The 27,234-nt window shown below is 36.6% G+C and overlaps 1 protein-coding gene across 9 annotated transcripts in view; it reads right to left on the bottom strand.

Annotated features, from left to right (window-relative positions):
• Nucleotides 1–27,234, bottom strand: part of Tjp1 (tight junction protein 1) — a 228,627-nt gene that overhangs the window by 78,974 nt on the left and 122,419 nt on the right. The window contains exon 1 of one of the 9 annotated variants that reach the window (XM_027954028.3): nucleotides 9,063–9,528. The exons of the other annotated variants lie outside the window; for them this stretch is intronic. Coding sequence (XP_027809829.2) covers nucleotides 9,063–9,089 — 27 coding nt within the window. The 5' untranslated portion in view covers nucleotides 9,090–9,528. Of the gene's footprint in view, nucleotides 1–9,062; nucleotides 9,529–27,234 lie in introns of those variants that run through there. 9 annotated transcript variants of the gene reach the window in all.

Raw genomic sequence — 27,234 nt, 5'->3', positions numbered from 1 at the left:
TGGGAAACTTTCCTGGTAGAGAAAACAGCACAATCAAAAGCCCTGGGCCCAGGAGAGCATCTCATTCATTCAAATGTTTGAGTTTATTGTATTCTAGACACTGTGTTAAATTGCAGATAACCAGACATAGGCAAGATGACTTTGGAGAACATGAAGCTTACAGTCTACTGGGAGAACCAGATGATGATGATCAAAGCACTTCATGACTAAATATATTATCACAGGCTTAAATAAGCACTATGGGGGAAAAAAACAGTGTCAGGAGAAGTTAGTAGGAAGTAGAGTAACTGCTAGGAACTAAAAATGAGGAAAGCATAGCTTAGGATCAGAGAATAAGGAGAATGATGCAAGGTGAGGCTACAGGGGTAAACAGAAGCCCAACAGTATACTAGAAGTGAATCTATGTTATGAATTTTCATCTTTTACTTATAAAGGCAGTTAAAAAAGGAATTTAAGGAGGAATCTGAATGTGTGAATGAGGTGGGGGAGAAACTAATCAAACCTGAATTTTGGAAAATTATTTTAGAAAAAGTTTGTAAGAGAAAGAGGGGGGTGCCATACTCTCTGTGAGTCTATTATACCAATAGGGTGGCGGGCATTGTTGGAGAGAACAGGATGTAAATAGCAAAAGTACAGATGGAACACGTGGAAAGACATGATATGTTCAGCAGGTCAAAAGCTAAACAGAACTTTCTAATCATTCATTCACCATACTAGGTAAATATCAAAACTGAGCCAGGTATGATGGATTTGAAATGGTCTTTAATGCCTATTGCCTAATCCAGCAGACTAAAGACTATATCTTTTAATGTCACTGTAATAAATTTTTCAGTAAGCATTTCAGAAGCCCACGAACCTTCCCTCAAACCACAAAACATCTTGCTGGGCTACAACCACTACTAATCTACAGGCTAATCATTGTTCAGAAATAAATGTTTATGTACATATATGCATACACACAAAACCATAATTTCAACATGCACCTTATCTGAGCTTCACCTAAAATGTTCTTAAAAAGACTGAACTAACGTAATAGTTTACTATGTGTTAGGTTCTGAGTACACAAGTATCTCAAGACAAGTACTGTTTGCATTTTTATACTCACACATTTTTTTTTAACAGATGAGAAAACAGCTATTAAGTGGTAGATACAGGACACAGATTCTAGAACCCAAACTCAGATAGGAAGTGACATAAACTTAGGGTTATTCAATGAAAATCCTTTCAGTCTTTATATTACTGAATCTCTCTCTGTATAGGATCTCGCCTACCAACAGGTGAATGTTGTTTATATGGAGTTCACTGTATAACAATTCATTAATGTACAATTGCTTTATGTACTTTTATACATATAGCACTATATTTCGCAATAAAAAGGCATAAGTTAGCTGGCAACTTATAAGTCAGGACAATGTAAAACTCCAGATTTACAATCCATTTTGAAAAACTGGAAGATCCAGCCTTCCTTCCTCCAAGACAACAATCAGCTGGAGCTGAGCAATAGCTGCTTCCTTCAGTCCAGTCTGCACTCTCTTCCAGCTTTCATGATTCATATCATTTGTCTGATCTAAGACTCACCTAACACCATTCCAAACTCATCTGACGCTTACTTAGAATGTATGAAGATATATATATATATATATATATGTGTGTGTGTGTGTGTGTGTGTGCGCGCGCGCGCTTGTATGAGTTATGAGGTAAGATGTTCAACTAGCTATAATAAGTAAATATAGCCTCAGATTAATAGTAGTACCTAACAAAATCATTTGATCATTCACATAAAACACTTAGCTCAGTTACCTGTCAGAATCAGCACTAAACACGAGGGGCCACTGTTATTTACACATATTTCTGACACTTACAACTTTAATATAAACTACTTGCCAGGATCACTGTCTTCTGATTTTAAGGTGATACAGCATCAAAATATGGGTTTCTGTACTTTTGTTTAACTAAATTGTACAACATGTATCACTATTAAAAAAAATCAGTGAAGTCTCCTCAAGTTCCTTTATGTGATACTACCAAGAAAAGTTTCCTACTATTTTATTTCAAAAGGCAGACATCTTTTTACTTTTGTCCAAAACATGTATTTATAAAAAGTAGCTTTTAGTGGTCTGATCAGGGGAGATAAGTATATACCTACTGAAACACTTTAAAATAATGGTTCTAAGAATCATAAAATGTCTCACAAATTAAGACAAACTTAATGTCAGGGTAAACATAAGAACACCAAAAGCAGCTTACTACCTTTCATACAACTGCTAGTATGCCAATGACTGGCTATGACACTTAATTCTTTCTCCTTTGACATATGTATACAATATTTGCCTCCAAAAAATCCCCATAAAAGTCTAAAATAAATTATTTTTCCCCAAAGCCAATATGATAGTAAGTCCTTATATAATAAATCAGTGTGAAGTTTATAAATGAATACAATGAAAACTAATGAACCAATGGACAAAGTGGCACACACCTGTAATCCCAGCGACTTGGAGGCTGAGGCAGAAGGATAGCAAGTTCAAAGCCAGTCTCCACAACTTAGCAAGGTCCTAACCAACTCAGTGAGACCCTGTCTCTAAATAAAATACAAAAAAAGGGCTGGGGATATGGCTCAGTGGTTAAGTGCCCCAAGTTCAATCCCCAGTACCCCCCCCCCCAAAAAAAACTAAAGAACCAGTTACCCACAAGATGGATCATCTTCAAACAGTGCTCAGTCAAAAAACAAAACGAAAAATTCCACACACAACAGAATCCACACAGGAAGATTCTGTTTGTGTTAAGATTAGAAAGAAACAAAACTACAGTGTTGATGGAATGCATATTTAGGTAGCAAAATTATAAAGAAAAATCATAAAATAAGTAACACTTTGGGGAGGAGGGACTGTTAAACAGAAATAGCATGTTAGGAATTCTAACACTTATTATTGTGTTACAGTATTTAATTTGTTGCTGTCTACGCTCACTATTAAAATACTCTATCATCCATCAGAACAGAGGTGTGTTCACTGCTCACTACACCAACAAAGGTACCTGGAACACATTGGACAGGAGTATATGTTGAACATAAAATACCATTTAAAAATCAATATTGTTACATATTTCACAACTTGTTAGACCCTAACTGTAAATAGTAAAGCTAGCACAGTGTCCATGTTCCAGGTCAGTATATTTGAGGAGTATAAAGAACTGTAAGTTTCAAGTACTTTTGTAATTTCAATCTCTTTCTCCAATTGAAATATACCAAACTTACTAAAAACACCTCTGAGGATGTATCCAGATTCAGTTCAAACAGGAAAAATGCAGAAACTACACAGACACAGTTCTCTACCAACTCACTCAACCAAGAAAACACCAGAATGCTCTTACAGGATGAGTGCGAGTTTGCTTGCTCATACTTACTTTTTAAGAGTAAACAATGCAAATGTGTTGGTTCTTACAACAATGAATTACACATTTCACATTGACTATTACAACATAGAGGAGCTGAAAACTATGTGCTTCTAGAGGACAGGGATCTAAAACAAAATGTGCTCAATTAATGTTTGTTGAACTAACAAAAAGAACTAGTCATTACCGGTATCTTAAATTCTAGAATTACATACTGAATTAGAAGAGCTAATCATCAAGTTTAGCATGTAATATTCAGTCATCAGAAACTATCTATAAACCCCCAAAATATCAGTGACAATTTCAAAAAAGTAAAAATTCCCCAAATAACCAAGACAGAAAATGAACTTTTTGATCTTTGGGAATATACACTATTTAAAAAATAAAACCTGAAAATATTTCAGCTGAGCAAAAAAAAAAAAAAAAAAAAAAATTTTACTTCAGATATACGCTAATCTTATGGCCCTAATTAATACCCAAAGAAAGTAACATCAGCTTCTTTTTTCACCTTTCTGCATATGATAAACTAGGATGTCTGAGTTCAATCATCAATCAACCTACTTCCCAGGCTTCTTTCGGTGCAAAATAGGTTATTCTGGTAACTGAAATGTATCTATAACACAAACCTTATTTTTTTCTTCTGATCTAAATCAGTGCTCTGTGGTGTAATCATTCAGAGTCCATTGTGTCCATCCATTTTTAGGATGTGAAATGAAACTCTCTACCCATGTCCTCCCCACATACTTCTCATTATTAAGAATTTATCTGTTTAAGAAGGAATGGAAATAAAGTTACCTTGCTAACCCATAAAGGAGCAACCTGAAGCCACTCTTCTCTACAATAAATAAGTAAAGAACTCTAGGCTAGAGATAGCAAAGGCCTATTTTTATTACCAGTTTATATAGGAAATATTGTTCTGAAACAGGTCAAATTAGATTAAAAATCCATGATATTAAATGTTAAAATTAAATATTAAATAAGGATTTTCAGGATTGTCTTTGGAACTTCCTTTTCATCTCAGAGATGCAAACCAAGTTCCAGTCAAATATTTCAGGAATATCAGTCTAGATATAGCTAATAAGAAATAATTTTGTTCAATCCACTGGCTTGTCTTCAGCTACTATGCTGCTCAGTCAGGACTCGGTGCTGAGTATGTGAAAGTGCTGTGTGGGCCTGGAAAGTTCTGTGACTGAGCAGTCAGAGATGGTCACACTACACATAATAATTTACAGCTAGATTCCTAATCTTTTAGTAGATCAAATTTTTATCACATCAGGTTTATGTCAAGAAACAGGTTTACGCTTCCAAATTTTTCACAAAAACTATTATTTTAAAAGACATTTTCCTTGGCAGCATTGTGATCTATCTTATTTCTACTCAGTTTTATTCTTAGAACTGTACTGAGTTTATGTTTGGTCTCTAAATAGAAAAAAAAAAAAAAAAAAGATTAAAGAGCAAGTAAAAACTCAGAGCCAGAACACTGTTTCCAGGATTGGGGAAAAAAGAGATGGGGGAAAAAAAAAAGACTGAAACTACTATAATTGTTTTTCCTTCAAACCAAACCAGAAGCAGTGCTATATATACTGCATTATAGCCCTGAAAACCACAGACTGCTTTCAACCTCATTATCTATTGGTGTGGATGGCTGACCTCTATCACTGATATGCAGCTTAAGTCTTCCTTAAATCTGAAATAAAAGTTCAGTCTGCAAGCTCCCAACAAGAAAACATTAGTTGGGAGAAAAGGCACGGTATGATCTGAAAAGTAACTCTTATATAAATATCCTAAAAACAAGTTTAAGAGTTAAAAATATGGAGTTATCAGTCAACTATATAAGAATCTAAAATGCCAAGTATACTAATAAATTAAATGCTTTGTCAAAAACACTTCAAAAGTAATCCTAGTGAAAAATATTGTACAAGCTGAGCAGACTCATCAAAGTATCACTACAGTGAAGACCATTAAAAGTTGGCAGACACAATTAAGTGAATGTTCATAAACCACAGTGAGTCTTTATTTTACTTTTAAAGCAGAATGAAGCAAATATGCACTGATCTGTTAAGTACCAAAATTAAAACTCTATTGTTACTGTTACTCAAGAAACAATTTCTAACTGTAAATACTGATTTCATAATTAGCTTTATTCATTAGCTTAGCTATTTTCTGCAGTTCTTAACTTTTAAAAATGTTCAACTATTGAAAAAAGTCCATTGTACTTTAACTGATAAAATAAATTGATTCTTGAGAATATTATAAATTAGTAGTATAATGGTAAAAACGGGTATAAATCATTTCCATACTAACCTATATTTTAATTTCAGACATAGCCATTGGGGAAGAAAATTATCCCTGAGACATAAAAACACTACAGCATACAACAAAATAATAAGCATATATAATAACAATCTTAAATTTTATTGCTTCCTCCAATGAGAAATAGCTTGAAAATCCAGCAGCCAATCCTACTTCATCCAACCACTTTCTATGATTCAACCAATGAAAATATTCCTAATAATTATTCAAAGCATTTTCTTACATAATTAGACAATTCTTTAGAAAAGCAGGGAACCACCCTCAAATTTCTATTTTCAATTTTCAAATAATTTTGTATCAGGTGCACTACTGAACAAAATTTTGTTCACAAATTCAGATGTATATCATGCATGTAAAAGCTTTTTTCCCTTTATTACTTAATATCATGCAGAGAAGTCCTTGCCAATCCAGGCATATTTTTTTTTTTTTAAAAAAATGTGCTCTATATTTTCTGCAAGTATTTTGTGACTTTGTTTGCTTCCTCCCCTCCCTCCACCCACCCCTCCACCCAAAAAAATTTAGGCTTCATTTGGGTTGAGGGAAAGGGTGGACCTTTAAGGCAGAAAACAAACATTTTAAAAAGTGGATAATCAACAGTTTTAACACTATTGAATAACCCATCCTTTCCTCAAAAATCTACACTATAAATTTACCTCATAACTGTAATTTTACCTCTTATAGGCTACCTGAACAGAGGCAAGTTACTTTGTTTCAATTTCTTAACCCAGTGCTTACTTCAAAAGATTACTGTGAGAATGTAATTAAGCACATAGAACAGTATCTGATAAATGCAGCTCAACACAATCATTAAAAGTCCATCTCTGTTCTTGAACTGATATACTACTTAGCTTTGAATTTACGTCAAATTACAATTTCTGACAAGGCCTCCTTTTTCCAAAATTTCCTGGCTATTGATCATTTTACTTATCAGGTAAACTTCCTGACCAATATGTAGAATTTTCTACACTACCACCCTGGAATTCTATTTGGAATTGTAGTGCTTTTATCTATCAACTAGGAGGAAAATGGTAAATTCTACAATATTGACTCATCATCCAGAAATTATACTGTTTTATCCCACTGATCAAATTTTTTGTCCATCATTAAAATTCAGGCAACTCATCAAGATTTGTTATATTTGTTCCTAGGTAGTCTCTTTGGGAAAAATTTAGTGGTGTATTTCAAACGCACGTACTCTTTGACCCACCAATTTTCATTTTAAAGAATTTGCCATGGGGCTGGATATGTGGCTCAAGTGGTAGTGTGCCCGCCTGGCATGCAGGAGGCACTGGGTTTGATCCTCAACACCACATAAAAATAAAGATATTGTATCCACCTAAAACTAAAAATAAAATAAATATTAAAAAAAAAGAATATGCCATATAGGAATAAGTATATATACAAAAGTATAAATATAAGCACATATGATATACTTTCTGCAATAGCAAAATCCTAGAAACAAGTTAAATGTCTGTACTAGGCAATGATGATCTAAGGTGAAGCATATTCATGGCATTAAAAACTTCAACCATTACAAGAACTGAAAAGTAGTCAAGAGTTGCACAACTATTGGGCTAAAAGCAAAGAAGTGCAAAATTAATGTCTGTGGGGTTTGTTTTGTTTTGATTTGTTTTTAACTTAGGGAGTAGAAGGAACTGTGGTTCCTAAGCATTTGGATCACCTTAAAAAATTAAATGTGATTTACGGAAAGAACTGTTCTATGTAAGATTTCAAGATGGTCCCATAATGCAGCATTTAAAGATATACATTTTCAACTTCCATTTTATAAATATTTCATGCTAACGTCCCTATAATGTAATATTTAAGGAAATTTCTCAATATTCCAAAAAATCTCAATACCATAATTTAGGAGTAAAAGCAGTACTCCTTCTAAATCATCTTACTATGAGTATCTATTGAAAACATTTCTCTCCATAATTGACATAACCCTTTAAAACTGTGTTCTCTTGCATATCAAGTACCAGATAGCATACTTCAGGAACAAAGTGATATTCTGTGTAATACGGAAACAAAGTCTTTCCTCCTAGGAGAGGAAGCCCCAGAAAAGGTAAATAATGTGATCTTATTTTTAAAACAAAGCAAAATTTTCCTTTTAATCTAAATCTTTGGGTCAAGTTTTATGTTTAGACTGTACTTCATCAATTAAAGCTCAAAAAAGTACAAATTAAATTTTTCTTTAAAAAAAAAAGGAAGATTACAAAGATTACTATATTTCCTAAAAAAATCAACTCAATACTAAATGTAACCGCTAATTTCTGCCAGTCAGAAAAAGTCCTGTTAAGAGTTAAGAATCTTCAGGGGCATATTATACCTTCTGGATATAATGAATAAACAATTCAAACAAAAAATAAATACAAAAAAAAAAAAAATCCCACCTCTCATTTAAGAACCTCTATATAATATTTAAAGTAACGAGGTGATTTTTTTTAAGGGAATATTTTTACTTTTCACATTTTGGTATTCCTGTTATTGTTTGATGAGCAAATGTCACTTTATGATGAAAAAGGTTAAAAAGTACAAAAGGAAAGGGGGATTTTAACTGGTTTGGGGAAATTTGAGTTTTTCAATGTAGCACACAAGTTAATATACAGGAGTTGAGAAAATAACAATACTTCAGAGCACATGGGGAAATTAATAGGAAAAGTTACTTTTTGTGCTAAATCCACGGATCTTTATTAATTTTAGTTTACGAATTCATCTGACTGCTCAAGTGTAGGGGTATTTTGCGTTATTTTTGGAAGTTAACTCATACTACTAAAGAATGTTAAGAACTTAGTTTCTTCAAAGGTACCTTAAATAACACAACTTGAAAATATCCGACCTACTACTCACAGGCTGTATGCTGTCTCAACGTCTTATCGCTACCTAGCGCATACCGCAGCGGGTGACATCAGATCGAAACTTCACGGTTTCGCCGGGGACAAACCACTCCTTCCAAGACGGCAGCTACCGGCCTGTTGGAGGTAGCACCCCAAACCTGGACTCAAGCTCGCCACCGGCAAGGGAGAACCCTAACTGGGCGCCGAGTTTCCCCGCCCAAGACCTGTTGCGCGTCCCTGCCGGCCGCGAGCAGGAACCAGACACCGGCAGCGGTGCACCTGTCCCGACGGCGGTTCTACGCGCCCGCAGCCCCCTCCCACGGGCTTCCCCAGCCCTGGCACGACCCACCGCCAAGCGCCAGTCCGGTTCCCCACCCCCCCACGCGCAGCCGCCGCCGCCGCCGCCCCCCGGCGCCTGGGCTTTCGCCTGCGGGGGAGGGCGGGGCGCGGCCCGACGCCGGCAGGCAGCCGCACTCGCCGCTGCCCGGGTCTGGCCCAGGCGGCCGCGGAGGCTCTCACCTTGGCGGCCGCGGCCCTGGCGGACATCTTGTCTCTCTCCAGCGCCGCGCGAGGTTCCTCGGACCCGAAACTCCGCGCCACCGGCCCGCCCGGTCCTCACGCCACAGCCCAAATAAACATCTCCCGGGAGCGAGCGGGACTGGGGCGGGAGCGGGCGGAAAGGCCCGGCCCACGGGGAGGGGATTCAACTCGGACAAAAGTCCAGGAAGCGTCCGCCCCGCCCGGGTCTTCTCGGGGCGCGCCCGATCGGCGCCTCCCGCCGACTGCAGCCGCCCGTTCGGCCTCCCAAAGCTCTACCAGCCCGGCCACGTCGGCCCCACCCGCACGCCACTCGGCAGCGCCCGAGGCCTCCGGCGTCTCCTCGGAACCCGGCTTCCACACGTAACTTCCCCGGAGCGCGCGGCCGCGAAGGGGCGCGGCGTCGGCGGGCAGAGCCGACGCCGGCAACTCCGGGGAGCCACGCAAACCTGCCAGCCCGGCCCACTCACTGAGCATGCCCGGCCGAGCGGGGGCGGGCCGGGGGCGGGGCGAGCGCGGGGGGCGGGGCCGCGGCCGGGGTCCGACCCGAGGCGTCCAAGGAAAAGCCCCGTTACCCAAGAAACTTGAAGGCAGCTTCCACCGCCCTGGGAGGCTTTCTGGAGTTTTTGTTTGTTTGTTTTTAATCTAAGTCCGACAGATTTTGACCCCCACTGAGGTCCTCAACCCCGCTTTTTCGACTCCCAACAGAGACCTGTCCACTTGCTCCTCAACAAGCCAGGCTGGATCAGCCCAACGCTGCAGTGTGGCAGGAAAGACTGGCCTGGCAAATACCTGACTGTCGTTTCCTTAACTGTGGAAATATTCATGGTCACAGCTGTCGCCTTGTGTCTGGGCGTTGTTGCCCCTTTGAAGACAGAATGCATTCTTGCGTCTCTGAGGCGCTCTAACAGGCTTAGGACGCTGCTCTCCTTTAGGACAAACAGACTGCCATAACAAAACTGGTCACACATCAGGAGCACTTCTAGGGGCAAGCGATCTGAAAAACACCCAAGAGGCCTATGGCAACCGGGCCCACCTCACTTTAGGCCCCGAGATATATCCAAAGCTACACCTCCTTCCCCCCAGCTAGACAGGGATCTCAGAAGTATGGTTTCAGCCATCAAATTTGCTGAAATTCTTGGCGAGTAAAGGGGCCAGGCTGTCCTGCGTTTTTAAACCGTTTTCCTCCTGCTCAAGCTGGGCAGAAAAGGATGTAAAGATGCGCAGTCTACCTTTCAGTTTAATCACCCGCTACACACACTCCCCCAATGTCTACGTACGGCCTTGCTAAACACCAAAGAATCTGTATGTAGGGAAACATTACCACCCTCATTAATTTACACTTTGTAAAATGTAAAGCTCCTCTAAGCTGGATATGCTGGAGGGTTTGAGTGGGCAGTTTTGTGGGTCTGCAGTATGAAAGAAACAACACTGTCTAGTGGCACAATGCCATTAAGTAAATTTAGTTTAACAAAGGAAATAAACATGTCAGAAAAAAAAAGAGTAAAGCTCCTTACAAATGTCAGAAATTCTTAGTAAAATTAAATAACATCTATACAAAATTCTAGTGCCAAAAAAGGCACACAAGAAATAGGGGTGGGGGGAGGCATACACGACAGATTTTAAACTTTTTTTCTTTAGAATTCAACTGTATGAAAACATCAAACTTAATTGTAACCAAGAAATATCCATATATGGTATGTAAACATCAATTAAGGTTTCAACAAAGTACCATATATTTTGTAACTCTAAGCTATATGAACTACAACAGGGCATTCTTCAAAGTAAACCCTTACTCTTTTCATTCTTTTTTTCCTGCCTAAAAATGGTCTAAATCATTTGTTTTAAAGTAAAATCATGTATGATTGTTTTGTCTTTGGACACTTTTATTTATTTGCTTAAGAATGGTGATTAAAATTCCCTATGAACAAACACCATTTTTTAAATTTTTGTAGAAATGTTTTATTTAAAAGGTGGTTATAGAAGACCTTTCAGATTGTCTTCACAATTTAATAAAATGTATAATATGGATAACTTGCATAGATCAAGGTGGGGTGTCTTTAATGACACTTAAATCTGGGGATAATATCTACAAATGCACTGACATCTGTACCTTTTTCTCATTTATCACTCTTATATCAACCCCAATATATAGTTTAAGTGCTAGATGACAACAATTTGTCACCAAACTAATATATTTGATTATAGCTTTAATTTTGCCATGGTTTTAAACAATGATATCAAGCAAAAATATTCCACATTGAGAATGCTTTGCTTCAAAAATGATAATCAAGCGGGTGGGAATGTGGCTCAGTGGTAGAGTGCTTGTATAGCATGCTGGAGGGCCGGGTTCTATCCTTAGTACCTTAGCACCTTCCAAAAAGGAAAAAAGATCAATAAAAAATATTTCAGTGAATAACAGAATCCCTTTGAAATTGCATTTTTTTAATTAAAAAAGAACTGTGGTACTGGGGATTGAACCCAGGAGAACTCTACCCCTGAGCCCTTGTTTATTCTTATTTTTGAGTCAGGGTGTCCCTAAGTTGCCCAGGCTGTCCTTTAGCAATCCTTCTGCCTCAGCCTCCCAAGTCACTGGAATTAAAGGAGTGTGCCACCCTGCCCGGCCTAAAAATGATATTCTTAATAGCTAAATTAAACTATCTAAACTGAACTATGTGTTAAACTGTATAGTTATTTTAAGTATTTAAATCAAATTGTATTTTGATGTATCTCCTTCTCTCTAAATAACCAAGGGAAAGTTTTTGTTGATAAATGTAAAATTAAAACACTTGTCGAGAATTAAAAACATATCTGTATTTCTACAGTTCACTTTTGGGAAGGTGCTTTGATATGAAGTAGAGAGCATAAAGCATAATCTTAAAGACTCACCCTTAACATTAATAATTAGGAGTTTATCAATTGAATACCAAAATTTTTTCAAATTATATCAAGATTAACGTGGTCATAATTCCTATACATCAATGAAATAGAAAGAAATACACGTAAATTAGAGATTCTCATTTAATGAGTTCCAATAAAGTTTAACCAAGAACTTCTCTCCATGTACAGATTTATTTCTGATCATCTACTGCTACTGAACAGGAAACTAAAAAACCACAACACTTACAAAGACAACTTCCTGTGGGATATCTGGTGTCTGCGGCTCAAAATGAAAGAAACATGGTTTGTGTAAAATCTTTGTAAAACTTATTAAAGCTTTGACCTAATGAACAACTATATCCATTACCTACATTTTACATATGTATGTTTATGTTTCCATTGCAAAACAGATCTTCAGAAAAGCATCTTTGTTTTACTTTTGGTAGAAGCTATGCATTTATGCATGAACTGCTAAGAGGAAGTATTAGGACACCACAGTGGAGCATGAGGCAATCTTGATAAAGTTATAGAAGAAAATATATACAGAATCCTAAAAGTAGGAAAACTTTATCAAAGCACTATAAAATAAGAATATAAGTCATCCTAATCTCACTCCTATGTCCTATCATTAAAATTATATAAATTGCTTCAGAATTTTCCTCTGCCAATAAAGTTGTATAACAATGTTAAAAGGTTACCATTTTTAAGACTCAGAAAGCTTCTGGATTTAATACCAGTAAAATTTTTAAAAAACAGTTTAGGGTGATAGAGGATTACCAACTCTTTAATCTTATTTTAAAATAAACATTACAAATTATGCACATTAGTTAAAATGGCAAATTTTATATCAAGTACATTTCACTACAATGAAAATTATATCCATTTGCCAAAGTTATTTCATTTTTTTAAAAGACATGTAAGCACTAAAATCAAGTCATTTTTTATTCATTTCAGAATAAATAAGCGTATTTTCCTAAAAAGAACTCCTCCTTTGGATCCACCTTTCCTCTGACTTTGGCAAGATGGAACTTTCTCTTAAGGGTCCTAAATATTATATAACCAGGCAGTTTGGAAGCTCCAAAAGCCTATAACTATTGAACCAGCCAGGCTGGCAAGCAGCTTCTGACTCATCTCTGAGCAGTGTATCTTCTATTCTCTACAACAGCTATTATACATCTCCTATACTCTCCTAGTGATTCCTCATAGACCCCCATCCCCAACCCAAGCAAAAACATTTCTTTCCAGAATCCATAAAGAGAATAGAACTTGAAGAATGGAAACTCCCTTCCCTTCCTACTAAAACACTGAAAGACCTATCCAGAGCACCTGCTTTTCTTCTCCTGGGCTGGGAACCGAGGTTGGGCAGGGGTGGGACTGACCCTCCTGGTTGTATCCTGACTCCATTAACTTCATTCTCATTTTAGCCAAGTAAGTCTACCTCAGAATTCAAGCTTCTTCTAGTGTCTCCCATCTTAAACCCAGAGGGGGGACAAAAAAAAAAAACACTGATGACTCCTGGCTACCTCCCAAGGTGTGTATCAGCGAAGGTATAAAGGGCTCTAGCACAGAAGTGCCCTGCAGAATGGTCTGCAACTGTGGTTTTAAATCTTAAAAATTTCAGTTTTGGATAAGTGTTTTGTAAATGAAAGTTTATGTGACAGTGGAGTGTGCATCGGGACTTGGAGCCTCTGCTGTCACACATTCCTATATCTAGTCACTTGTCAGGAGGATTTCTGAGATATCCCATACTGTACCCCCTAATGTCCCTGCTGGTCTTCTTCCACCCTGTTCTACCACTTCTGTCCATGACAAAGATCTGAGCAAGGGGTGGGAACCAATGTGTGTACACCAGTATCTTTGATTGTACAAGAACCCCAGGCAGGCAGAACCACTTCCTGTCTGGCGGTCAGCTGGCTGGAGCCCACTTCTTGGTGGACCTCCAAGAGGCCTAGCAGAGAATCAGGAACCAAGATGTCTAGCCATGGAATTTTAACAATCCTCGGTGATTGCTGTGGGTTGGAGCAGGAGGCATGTGATTCAACTTCCCCAGACTTTATTCCTTGCAGGACATTGTAGACTTTTGAGGAGACTCAACAAGCCAGCAGGCCCAACACATGTACAAGTGGGACCCAGGGCCCTGGGTGGGTCTGTCTTGCTGTGATTATGCTCCCCAAGCCTGACATAGCGTGCTCCCTGTACTAGTGCTGTGCCTGGGAATGCAGTCTTCTCTCTCACCTTCCAACCTCTCCAAGACTGGCTGATTTTGTCTCTTTTGGCCAGCTTGAAGCATACTCCAGAGACAAGCCACAAAGTATGAATTGTATAATTTCAGTATCTCCTCATATGAACTAAGTATTCAAAAAACTGGTGTTGCACAAAATGAATAGTAAGATTCAAGCTAATAATTCAATTTTTAATTTTTTTTTACTTAGAATGACATTAAATAGTAAATAAAAAACATGGCAAGATGTAGACTATAGGAGAAAAGCAAAGACTACATGGTATATGTTCATTTAAGAGCGTGTATTTTTGCTTGTTGAACAAGGAGCCCTGATGTTCATTTTGCACTGGGCCACAGATCATATAGGTAGCACAAAGCCCATCTCTTCTCTAGATGCTTTTCTACCAGTTTGTGACAGGCTTCTCAAGAGCTGCCGACCAGCTCTGGGTCTCTCTATTAACAAATGTCCAGACCTTTCGGAATCCCCCTTAATTTCACAAATAATACTTTATACATTCCTTCGGTGAAAGATTCATGTAAGATATATTTGAAAAACCAACAGGATCTCATCCACTGCATTTCCCTTCTAATTACCCAGGAAAATGATTATTTAAACCTAACCCGAAAGTTTGTTTCTAGATGGCTTTCCATGTTTTTATTTGTGTGTGTGTGTGTGTGTGTGCAAATAGAGGAATAGAGGAACAGATATATAGGAATATATGGTTTTGTGGTGTTTAAACAAATGATAGACAATATTTATATTGTGAAGTTCGTTTTTTTCACTTAATATTTTGTCTTGGTAATTCTTTCAAACAATAAAAATCTGCCTCCTCATCTTAAAATAGCTTTCTAGAACTTAATAATATGAAATTTTAGGCTAATTTCTGCTATTATAATGTTGAAATGAAAATTCTTACATATGCTTTTTTGACACATGTAAGTATTTCTCTAGGAGAGGCATTCAAAAAGGAATTTTCTGGCTTGAAGGATATGCTTATTTAAAAAACAAAAATAGATTTTTATAAAGTAATAAAAACATTTTAACTGGATACTGCCAGCTTGCTCTCCAAAGAAAACCAAATCAACTTATCGTATTTCCCCCCCCACACACACCCATATGAACCCTTGAGAATATTAATCTTTTATATTTCTGTCCATTTAGTAGGCAGAAATGGCATATCACTTCCCTGATGCTGTCATTTACCCATTTTGTCCTATTAGGTTATTTCTTTTATTGATTTGTTCACCTTCTTTATGTATCCTTTTGTATTGCATGCAGTCTAAGGCTTATCTTTTGGTCAAGTGTGTGTGTGTGTGTGAAATAAAAAGTACTTCAGAATAACTTTAGTTTTACAAAAAAGTTTTTAAAGAGAACAGAGAGTTCCTAAACATCTTTCCACTGACGCAGCTTTCTCTAAGGTTAATATCTTGCACAACTACAGGGCATTTGTTAAAAAAGAAAAGATTCTCATTGGTGTAACATTATTAACTAAACTATACCAAGTTCTGCCAAATTTAATTCTTGAATTTCTCTTACATTCTTCCGATTTTGCCAATTCCACCTACCCTCCAAATCTTGTGAAAACTATTTTGGTAACGTTGGTTTTGAGCTTCTAGACTTTTCATAAGTTCAAGGTTTGAGAACTTGACTGGATGAGGGAGAATATAGATCAAAAAAGTCAGAGGACAATACAAACAGTACACATGGAATTTCATATTTCTTACTATGTTCAAGAAACTTTTTTTTTCTGAGGCTCATTTTTAGGAAAGAACTGCTGTAAAACATTTTCTGGGTCTCAAATACTAGTGGAAATTAGAAGAAACCTATCTACACCTTTTTATTTTGGTGTCTGTCCTCCAAAGATGGCAAGGAGAACCAAACTCATTAGATTAAGGGAGGGTAGGAATAAAATATTATTTTGGTTTGGATCCTAAATGCCCCTCAAAGATCCATATGCTAAAGAGATGGTCCCTAGTCTGGGGTACTACTGAGAGGTGGTGGAAACTGTAGGAGGTGGGGCCTAGCAGAAGGAAGTTAGGTCACTGGGAATGTCCATTTGACTTGAAGGGGATATTGGGGCCTAGTTCTCCCTCTCTTTGCTTCCTGGCCACCATGAGGTGTACAGCTTTCCTCTACCACCTACTCCTGCCACAATACACTGTGCCACCACCTCTGAAACTGTGAGTCAGTAATAAATATTTCCTCCTTTTAGGTTGTTTTTCTCAGATATTTTGTCACAGCAACAGAAAGCTAACAAGCACAAATATATTCCTTAAAAGAAGTCAAAGCCTTCCCCAAAGTATAATTCTTTTTTTAATATATTTTTTAATTGTAGTTTGACATAATACCTTTATTTTATTTACTTATTTATTTATTTTTATGTGGTGCTGAGGATTGAACCCGAAGCCTAGCACATGCTAGGGCTGTGCTCTACCACTGAGCTACAACCCCAGCCTCCCCAAAGTATAATTCTTTTTAACAATATGTGTGTGTTGTAAAACCTTTATAACAGTCTTTTAAGATAAGCAAAATATGGAAAATTAATATAATTTCATAAAATCCTCCTTCTAAAAGAGGTAAATATATTTTTATTTTTAAAATAATTTTGTAGGGTACTGGGGATTGAACCCAGAGGCACTTTACTACTGAGCCACATCCCAGGCCTTTATATTTTGAGACAGACCTTGTTAAGAAAAATAATTTTTAAAGGGAAGAAAATATATACACATATTTGCTGATATTTATAAAAAGAAACTTTGGGAGGAAAACTAAAAACAAAAATTACTTTTACAGGAAGGAGAAGAAAGCAATTATATGAATATTTTCTATATATATCTTACAAATTATTTTAAGTTTGGAAACAAAGACATTTTATGTATTTAAAAAATAAAATGAAATAAAAACACAATCTGTAAAAGCTGAAAACAAACTGAAACAAGAAAACTGAATGTACGTAAAATCAGTGACCTAACTATACAAAGAAAAGATTTCCGAGGACTGTAGCATATTCCAAGAAAAATAGTATTACAAAGAAGGTTGAAATTTCATTCAGTAGTCTGTTACTAATAACATTAGCATTATTACTTTTTAAAAAAATATTTCATTTAGTTGTCAATGGACCTTTATTTAATTTACTTATTTATGTGGTGCTGAGGATCGAACCCAGTGCCTCATACATGCCAGGCAAGTGCTCTACCACTGAGCCACCACCCCATCCCAGCATTATTACTTTGAAACATAATTTATTTATATTAACTAATATAAAACTTATATATTCATTGGTGTATAATGTAATATATATTAACCAGTATATATTAGTGTACTTAACCTATATTAACATTAACATACATCCATTTATAACATTCTCATTATTACTATATATATAATAATTTTTAAGTTATACATACAGAACAATTCTAAGTAATAATAGTACCATAATGTATGTTGCTCTATGCTAATAACGCTGACATTGTTATATATGTTATAGTAGTGATGCATATTAGTGTACGTTGACATTTTTAGGAACCAAGATTTTCTATCTAAGAGAAAAGAAGTATAAAATCAAAGAAGTTAAGTAAAAATTTTGCAATTCTAATTTAAGTTGAAAAAGTCAGTCTCTGTCTCCATATATAATATATATTTGTATTTATTTCCTTTGGTCATTGGAAAGGACTAGAAATAATGAAAACACAACAGCAATGGCACACTTAATGTCCATACTGAATTTCCAGCCAAGAATGGCTAATTATAGTCTGGAGCAAAGAATGTGCAAGATAATCTGGGAATATTTTGTGACAGAATGCAAAGAAGTTCTTGAAGAATAATCGATCAAAATTATACAGAAGCCAATAAGTAGCTCTCATTGGCCAAAGATGATACAATTTGACCCTAACCAAAAGAAAAGAGGTGAAGTAGGGAGGGAGGGAGGAAGGGAACGAAGGAAGGAAGGAGAAAAGAAAAAGAATGCATTTGACTGAAACACACCAAATATCTAAAACCCAGGACTTCATAATAACAAAAGAGAGGAAGAAAGGTAAACATTTGACTTTTTTTTAATCGTGAAAATCAATAGAAGCGTAAGGGTTTGTAAGCCTACGCTGTTGAGAACCCTGAAATCACTACAGAAAACAAACAATAACTTATTGAACATTTTAATTGTGAAGCATAAGGGTTTGTAAGCCTATGCTGTTGAGAACCCTGAAATCACTACAGGAAACAAACAATAACTTATTGAACATCCATGGATATAACTTGGACACCACCTCCTTACTTCCTAAGCTGTCAGTTAAAAGAAAAGATACACTTTGCATGAACTTTATTTCAGATAACCAAATAACTGACTGATGAGAAGTTCCTCATACATGAACTCCAATTAATAAATCTGGAAGTAATAAGAGAAAATCATCATCTTGTGCACTTAATAGATTTAGGTAATGATTACCAAAAGATCAAAGGATCAATCTGAGCATCACTAAAAGTAAGACAAGCAAATATTTATGACTCCCATAAAGCAAGTAGAAACACACGGTATTAACTATTAAGATTTTTTATTTAAAAAAAAGGAATAGAATGAAATCCAGCCTATAGGGTTAACTTGGGTAGACAGAAATACAGGAGCTGGAGGTGCAAGTTAAATGATTCCACAGGATTAAACAAATGTGGAAGGAATCAGACCTGCTTTTCCAAACAGAGCAATAAAAAAAAAAAAAGAAAGAAAGAAAAGAAAAGTAATTTGAGACTTTAAATGGATCTTACATGAATTTTTTTCCAAACCAACCTACTTTAGCAAGACTTTTTTAAAAAAGCAATTGGGAATATTTGATGATGGACAGTTAGATGATACCAAGATATGATGATGTCATCACAATTACCTAAGGAAGGGACCTCTTTTTAGGAGAAGGATATTCAAACATACAAAGTTGAAATCGCATGATATTTGGAACTTGCTATTTTAAGAGTAAAATTTTAAAATAGAAGAGGCAAATATAGCAAAACATTGAAAACTGGTGAATCTGGGTGATGGGCATATGGGAGATTTATTGTACTGTATTATTCTTTCTACTCTAGGGTATGTTTGAATGTTGGTATACATTTGACTTTTTTTTAATCGTGAAAATCAACAAAAGCATAAAAATGGAAACACTTCTGCCAGATAAGGGAGGCAGACTATAAACAATTGTCACAGATTCTTTCCATCCCTGTTTGGAGGTACTATTGCAACTCTTTCTTTTAAGAGGTGTGGTCTTTTCCCCCCATCCCTTGAATCTGGGCTGCAGTGTGACCTCTTTCAGTGAAGGGGCAAACATGATACAAGCAGAGACATGAAAAGTAGTTGGGAACTGGGATTTGTAAGCCTATGCTGTTGAGAACCCTGAAATCACTACAGGAAAAACCCAGACTAGGCTACTGGCGAGGTCACATGAAAAAGAAATTGGAAGCCTTGGCTAACAGCCTGCCAACATACAAGTGAGGGATTTCTAGACCCTCCAGCCTCAGCCAAGCCAGGAACAGCACAGAATATGCATGAGTGAGCCCAGGGAAATATAGCACTCAGCAGAAATGAACCCAATTTGCCGGCCCTTGGAATCATGATTGTTCTTTAAGATGGTAAATATTGGGATGGTTTGTTACACAGCAATGACTAACTGATACAAAAGGCTAAACCTATAGGAATACTAATCACAAATGCACACACTCATTCAAAAGACCAGCTTCTTATCACTGTGGGGTACACAATGTGTATTCAATGAGAATATCTGAATAGAAATTTGTGATACTATAAAATAGTATGTACAGAAACTTTTCTAAAGGCAATGGAAGGTTTGGGTAGGTTACCTCCTTTTGTATATAGGAAGTGCGATTAAACCAAGTATAGTAGTTACTCCAGTGATAGAATTTAAGTATGGCAGATGGACTATGAAAAACTTTTTTTCCTCTTGGAGAACTTTAGTAGACTGGCTCTACCTCTATTCAATAATGACCAGGTGCCAGAGAAAGGCCTTTGAGATTGGTGGCAGCTGGCCTGACTTTCTTTTTTGATGCAGTTTTGCATCAAAGATAGCCAGTGCAGGGAGAGAACAGACATTCCCCTGACAAGCTGGCTAAACCTTCCTCCTCTAAGGGACATGCTGGTTGCCCTATCATATATGATTCAGTAGGTACACTTTCCCACAGGACACATTTCACTTTATGTACTCTTGTAAATGATGGATTCAGCAGAAAGATGAGAGCGTATTTAGAGCCCTATAAAAAATGTACATAAGTCACTGAGGTGCATATGGATATTTTAGTTAAAGTACTTTTTACTAAAAGACAATAGTAAAAGGCAAAAGATTTATAGGATCTTAAGAGCAACTGGGCGTGGTGGTGCACACCTGTAATCCCAGTGGCTTGGGATGCTGAGGCAGGAGGATTGAGAGTTCAAAGCCAGCCTCAGCTAAAGTGAGGCACTAAGCAATTCAGTGAGACCCTATCTCTAAATAAAACACAAAGTAGAGCTGGGAATATGACTCAGTGGTTAAGTGGCCCTGAGGTCATTCCCCGGTACAAAAAAAGAAAAAGAAAATAGTAAAGGATTTTTACTATAAAAAAGCTCAAATTACAACCACTCAATTTAACTGAGTCACATAACTTTAAAATAATCCTCATAAAGATTGTGGTTCATCTTAGTATCATGAGCAAAATGTTATATTTGTAAAAGAAAAAAAAAATCAAGAGAGTTAAATATTTCTCTATAATAGCAGCTATTTATTTGGAAGTTATTTTTAAATTACTTTGATGCTTTAATTTTTGATGACTATGTCTATTTTCAGTACATTAAAATTACTGTTTGCACAATTATCACCTACATTTACATGCTAATTTACCCAACCTCTTCATTTGTATTTTAAAAGGTACAGTATAATTTTTATAAGTACATTTTGAGAAGCAAAGAATCTTTATGAGTAAATGACAATATTTTATACTACTTGGCACAAGCAAACTACAGTAAATGTTGCAAATGCCTTTTGCAGCTATTTTGGGTTGGAAGTTAACATTCAACAGGTTTAATGACACAAAAAAGATGAGCAAATATGGTATTTGGGAAGAACAGATTTCAAAAGCTAGGAATAACTGGTAGCAGCTTCATTATTTATGAAACTAAACTTCAAAGATATAAGTGAAAACCTAACCCAAGCTTAAGGTTGGTACAGCAGAAACCAAGGCACCTCGATCGAGGCTCCTCCATTTTGGGGAGCACTTTGTCCTCCTGCTACCGAAATACTTGCCATCTCTTTCTGAAAGGGGGACACAAAGAGCTGGGGGCAAGCCATTAGATTCATTATCATCCCACATAATACTAAAATAATGACCTCTTTCGTTAACAAAGTGTGGATACATATGGGGAAGGCATCAGAAAGCACATGATGGAAATAATCTGAGAAATTTCTTCTGGGAATAAAGTTTCCTCCTCCATCTCCACACAGAGGAGGGAAGGGGACTGAAGAAAGGGCCTTGACAAGGATGAGGAGTGGGCAGATGTGAATTCGAAGACCCTTTAAAGCTATAACATTCAACGATCTGAATAGTTCATAGCAGAGGATCTTCTCATCCCTGACACTGTGAGGCCAATGCAGGAAGAGGTTATTGGTAGGTCTTACAAGTTTTGGAAAGACAAATATTACATCCGTATACCTTGTTGCCATAAAAAGCTCTAATTTTAAATGTGATTAATATTTCCATAAGGAAATGCATATTATATGAAAATGAAGTTTTATACAAGCTGAGCAAATTAAAAAACATACAAACTGAGCTGAGGTCAATCACATGTGTGAGAGTGTTTTGAAAGGGTGTGGTTTCCTCTCTCTGTATTGTTTGGAAACATTCTGACAAAGGCAAATTTGTTTCTCTGAAATCCTGGACTGCAGCCTGGAACTGGATCCCAAAATAGCATAAAATATGATATACCTATAGGTATATCTGTTTAAGTCAACCAAGGTGATAAACACCTAAAAGGTTTCACATCTATATTCTCTAATTCCTTTTTAGATAGTCTCAATAATTAGCTGGACTGGGAAATTTAGCAACATTTCATGTACTTTTCATTCACTTTCCCATTCATTCATCTACTCATTTAAATGAAAATTTTCATCCTTTCACCTAACATTTATGTATCTTTTATGGTGTGCCAGAACCTAAATTTCTTTTTTAAAAAAATTCAGGTTGTTTTCCCTTTTTAAACTTCTTTTCTCTCACTCCTGCCTTCTTATCTACAATGTTGCATTCTTCCAGGATACATGTAAACTGTGGCACTAAAAGCAACCCACTTGGGTCAGTACCTCACACAGGCAGAGGAGGTGGTGCCTGAGAAGCAAATCAATGTATGAGCTGCTTTGTTCACTCCTCACCATCCCCACCTAAAGAGAACACACAGGTAGGTCACAGCTGGATCAGGAAGTCAATTCCAGCTGGACTTATTTGCTTCTTACTGTCACTAATGTTAAGTTACTCAGGAGATGACCAACTCCTAGAGTCAACCCAGGACACAGCAGTAACAGGCTACCTACCATCTGAAGATCCCCAAAACCCATACCTTGAAACTTAATCATCAAGATAATAGTATTAAGAGGAGGTGCTTTTAGGAAGTGATTAAGTCACAAGGATGGAGCCCCTCATGAATAAAACTATAGAATTTCTCAGAGATTAAGGTAGTGAAATCTCCCCCATGTTCCTTTTTTTTTACTCTTCCATTCTTCCTTCCACTTCAGGACACAGCATGCCTCCCCTCTGAAGAATACAGCAAAAGTGCCTTTTTTTTTTTTTTTTTTGATTTTTTTTTATTAGTTGTTCAAAAAGTTCTTGACATATCATATTTCATACATTTGATCAAGCGGATTATGAACTCCCATTTTTACCCTATATATATATTGCAGAATCACATCGGTTACACATGCACTTTTTTACCTACTGCCATACTAGTGTATGTTGTATTCTGCTGCCCTTCCTATCCTCTACTATCCCCCCTCCCCTCCCCTCCCCTCCCCTCCCCTCCCCTCCCCTCCCCTGGAAAGTGCCCTTTTGGAATCTGAGACCAGTCCCTCACCACACACCAGATCTGCTAATGCCTTGGTCTTGAGTTTCCCAGCCCCCAGAACTAGAGAAATAAAATTTCTATTGTTACAAAATTGCTTTCTCTATAGCATTTTGTTAGAGCAGCAAAGACAGGCTAAGGCAAACATAAAAGTAGCATGTATTACTGCTTTAACATAAAAAAGAAACAAAGAAATTGTATATTCTGTATTATTTAACTTTCTGTTACATAAATGTAATTACTTAAGCAAAATAACAATAAAACTGGTTTAAAATGGCAATTAATAGTACTTAGTAGTAGGACTAATTAAATGAGATGTGAGAAAAATATAACAATATTTTATAATATTTCTGTTCTGATATAGCAGTTTAACTCATTTAAAAATTCTTTACTGACTTATTTAAATTTTGTAAGCTTATATTATGTATTCTGAAGATATATAAATGTTAAGCCTTTTAAAAAGGAAAATGTAAAAAAAAGCATGAGTAATTAAACAGATATTACCTATTTTTAATAACAACATCAAACAAAGTTTCTGCTCCCTGGTAGGATATTTTACTCTTGGTTCCTTCTCCACAAATACTTCTCTGAACTGCTTGAAGTTAAGACCTTCCTCTTTCTTTATATGGTAGTAAAACTGAATAAAGTCATATGTAGAATTCATATTGATTTTCAGCTCTGCACTTTCTAAGCCCACAGTCCACTGATCCATGGCATAGGTCCAAGTGATGACATCAAACTAAATATCTTCTCAAAAAAAAAAAAAAAAAAAAAGGAGGGGAAAAATCAGTGGAGTGTGGAATACCTATGATTTTACTTACTAGCATGCAAGAACAGGTTTTCACTTATGGAAATTCATTTTCAGTTCTTCAAAAATATCCATTTTGACTCTACAGGCTTGTTAAGTTGTTGGCTAGGACATTCATGTTTAAACTGTCCATTGTTTTACAAAACTTTGTATTTTGAAATAATTATAGATTTACAAGAAGCGGTTGCAAAGAAATGTACAAGGAGGTTTCATGTTCCTTGCCCTCAGTATCCCCTGATGTTCTCATACACAATTATAGTACATTATCAAAATAAAGAAATTGACATGGGTACAATCCAAACACAGCATTCAGATTTCACCAGTCATATATGCACTCTTGTGTATGTATACACACATGTGTGTAGCTCTATGTGTTTATCATAGTGTTGTTTTTTAAACCCACAGCCATTACTACCAAGATCAACTGAACCATCAGCACAAGACCCCCCTCTTGTAACTTCATAGAGCCACACCCCTCCCCTCCCCTTAATCCCTCATACTTGGCAACTACTAATCTGTCTTCCCTCCTATAATTATGGTACCTCATTAATGTTACATAAATGAAATCATCCAGTATGTCACCTCTTGGAATTGGCTTTTTTTTTTCATTCAGCATAATTTCTTTGAGGTTTATACAAGTTGTTGCATGTATAGGTAGTTTCTTCCTTTTTTAAAAAAAATTTATTTATTTATTCTAATTTGTTATACATGACAGCAGAATGCATTTCAATTCATAGTACACATATAGAGCACAAATATTCATGTCTCTGGTTGTACACAACATAGAATCACACCACTCATGTCTTCATACATGTATTTAGGATAACTGATGTCCATCTCATTACACCATCTTTCCTACTCCCATGCTCTGTTTTCTCCCCTCCTTCCCCTTTGCCCTATCCAAAGTTCCTCAATTCCTCTCATGTTCTCCTCCCCCCCCCCCCCCCCCCCCCCACCGCCTCATTATGGACCAGCGTCCACATATCAAAGAAAACATTCAGTGTTTGTTTTTGGGGGGATTGGCTTACTTCACTTAGCATGATATTCTCCAGCTCCATCCATTTACTTGCAAATGCCATGATTTTATTCTCTTTTAATGCTGAGTAATGTTCCATTGTATATATATACCACAGTTTCTTTATCCATTCATCTATTGAAGGGCATGGTTCCTTCCTTTTCATAAGAATGGTTTCCATGGTATTAGTGTGTCAGTTTAACCATTCACCTACTGAAGGACATTTGAGTAATTTCCATTTTTTTGCTGTCACGAATAAGTGTTATGAGCACACTCTAACACATCTCCTTGTGAACACACTTTTCTTTAGCCAGAATAAATGTCCAAGAATTTAAATGCTGAGTTGTATGGTAAATCCATTTTTAGTTTTTAAAGTAACTACAAAACTACTTTCTAGAGTGACCATCCCATTTTACATTCCTACTAGCAATGTAGGAGTGAACCAATTTCTCTGCATTCTTGCCAATATGTGCTGTTACCACTGTTTTTTTCTTTTTTCATCTTAGCCATTTTGATAGATGTATAATGGTATCTTGTAGCTTTAATTTGCATTTCTTTAGTGGTTAATGATACTGAACAGCTTTTCCTGTGCTTATTGTCACCTGGACATCCCCTTTGGTGAGATGCCTTTTCTAATAGTTCTTTGTATATTCTAGATAGGCAGACTTCACAGACTTGGATACGCAGTTTGCAGATATTTTCTCCCTGTCTAAAGCTTGTTTTTTCATCCTCTCATCAGGCTCCTGCCCAGAGAGGTTACTTTTGATGAGTTCCAGTTTATCAATGATTCCCCCTTTTTGATTTTACTTTTGGTGTCAAGTCTAAGTGCTCTGCACCCAGTTCTCAGTCCTGAAGACTTTATCTTTTGTTCTTTTCTGGAAGTTTTACAGTTTCATGTTTCACATTTAAAATTGTCTGCCATTTTTAAAGATTCCAAATGGATGTTAAGTTAAACTTCTCTCTCTCAGGAGAAATTGTTTTAGGTAAATGCATAGCCTGTGGTTTAGGTGAGATAGTCCAACTTAACTTGGTATCCTGTTTCTGGTAACTTCAAATATTTTTTGAGCAGTTGTACTTCAAAATATGATCCAATTTTTGTCCATATGAGTTCTTGTTACATGCTACACAAGAAATTACACAATCCAGACATAGTTACTTTACCCTTTTCTAGGTTCTCCCAGGCTTCATCAAAGATTATCAAGCACTTCTAAAGAAAAAACACATAAGTTTGTTGTACTCGACTACTTTTCTCCATTCTCACCTTCCATGTGTCTTCAAATAGAGAAGAATATTCTTTGTTCCACACTTTGAAAATACGATTTGATGACAGGCTAACATTTTAACATTATAGAGTTAAAAAACAAAGACTACTGCCGCAGTAGTCTTCTTTCACTTCTATTAATTCAAACATTTCATTCAGTACTTCTGAATGAAATGAAACTAGAAAACTTACACCCAAAATTTGACCCCAAAATGACCCAAAACTTGCATGATGAAAGTCTCATTATTACCTGTGAACAAACCATACCTTTTGGAAGTGTGTTGTGCTCAAAGTGAGTTAGATATTTGGTAGGTAACATCATTGTAGTTTCTTTGATGAGAAGTTTACAGACTAGATGGAATTTCCAAAATTTGCCTTTATACTATCTGCTCAACATGCAGATAGATGAGCGAAGTTTAGTTTGCATTTGGGCAAGATATCAACAATCATTTTGCTTTATGTTTTCTGAGATGTCATCAAAATCTCCACAGAAATCAATGTGATTTGAAACTTCATTTTCCAAATCAAAATTCCAAAGAGCTGGGGGGAATATTTATTTTGCCAGGATCTGATACATTCCTTGACATACTAGAAAATATTGTCCCTGGTAAGACCTGACAGAATCATCTTTCAGCCATAAGGGGCCACTGCATCTGTAATCAAGATCTTCTTCTCTGTCTGCCCACAGGGCACCATCAGCAACTTCTGAAGTCTATCTGTACTCAGTAACAAGGGACAACAGGGGAACTATACAGTAATATGATTCATTTATGTAGTGTGTCCAAGACCAGCTAGCACCTTCTGCTTTCAAGTGACTACTGATGTCTTTTAGGGAGACAAAAAAGCTTTGGATTTAGAGGAATTTGCTTATCTCAGCCCAGATGGGTAAGATTCAATC

Source organism: Marmota flaviventris, chromosome 2 (genome assembly GCF_047511675.1).
Source record: "Marmota flaviventris isolate mMarFla1 chromosome 2, mMarFla1.hap1, whole genome shotgun sequence".
Classification (NCBI taxonomy): domain Eukaryota; kingdom Metazoa; phylum Chordata; class Mammalia; order Rodentia; family Sciuridae; genus Marmota; species Marmota flaviventris.
The sequence above is the reverse complement of the archived record's forward strand: the minus strand, read 5'-3'. Positions and strand labels throughout refer to the sequence as shown.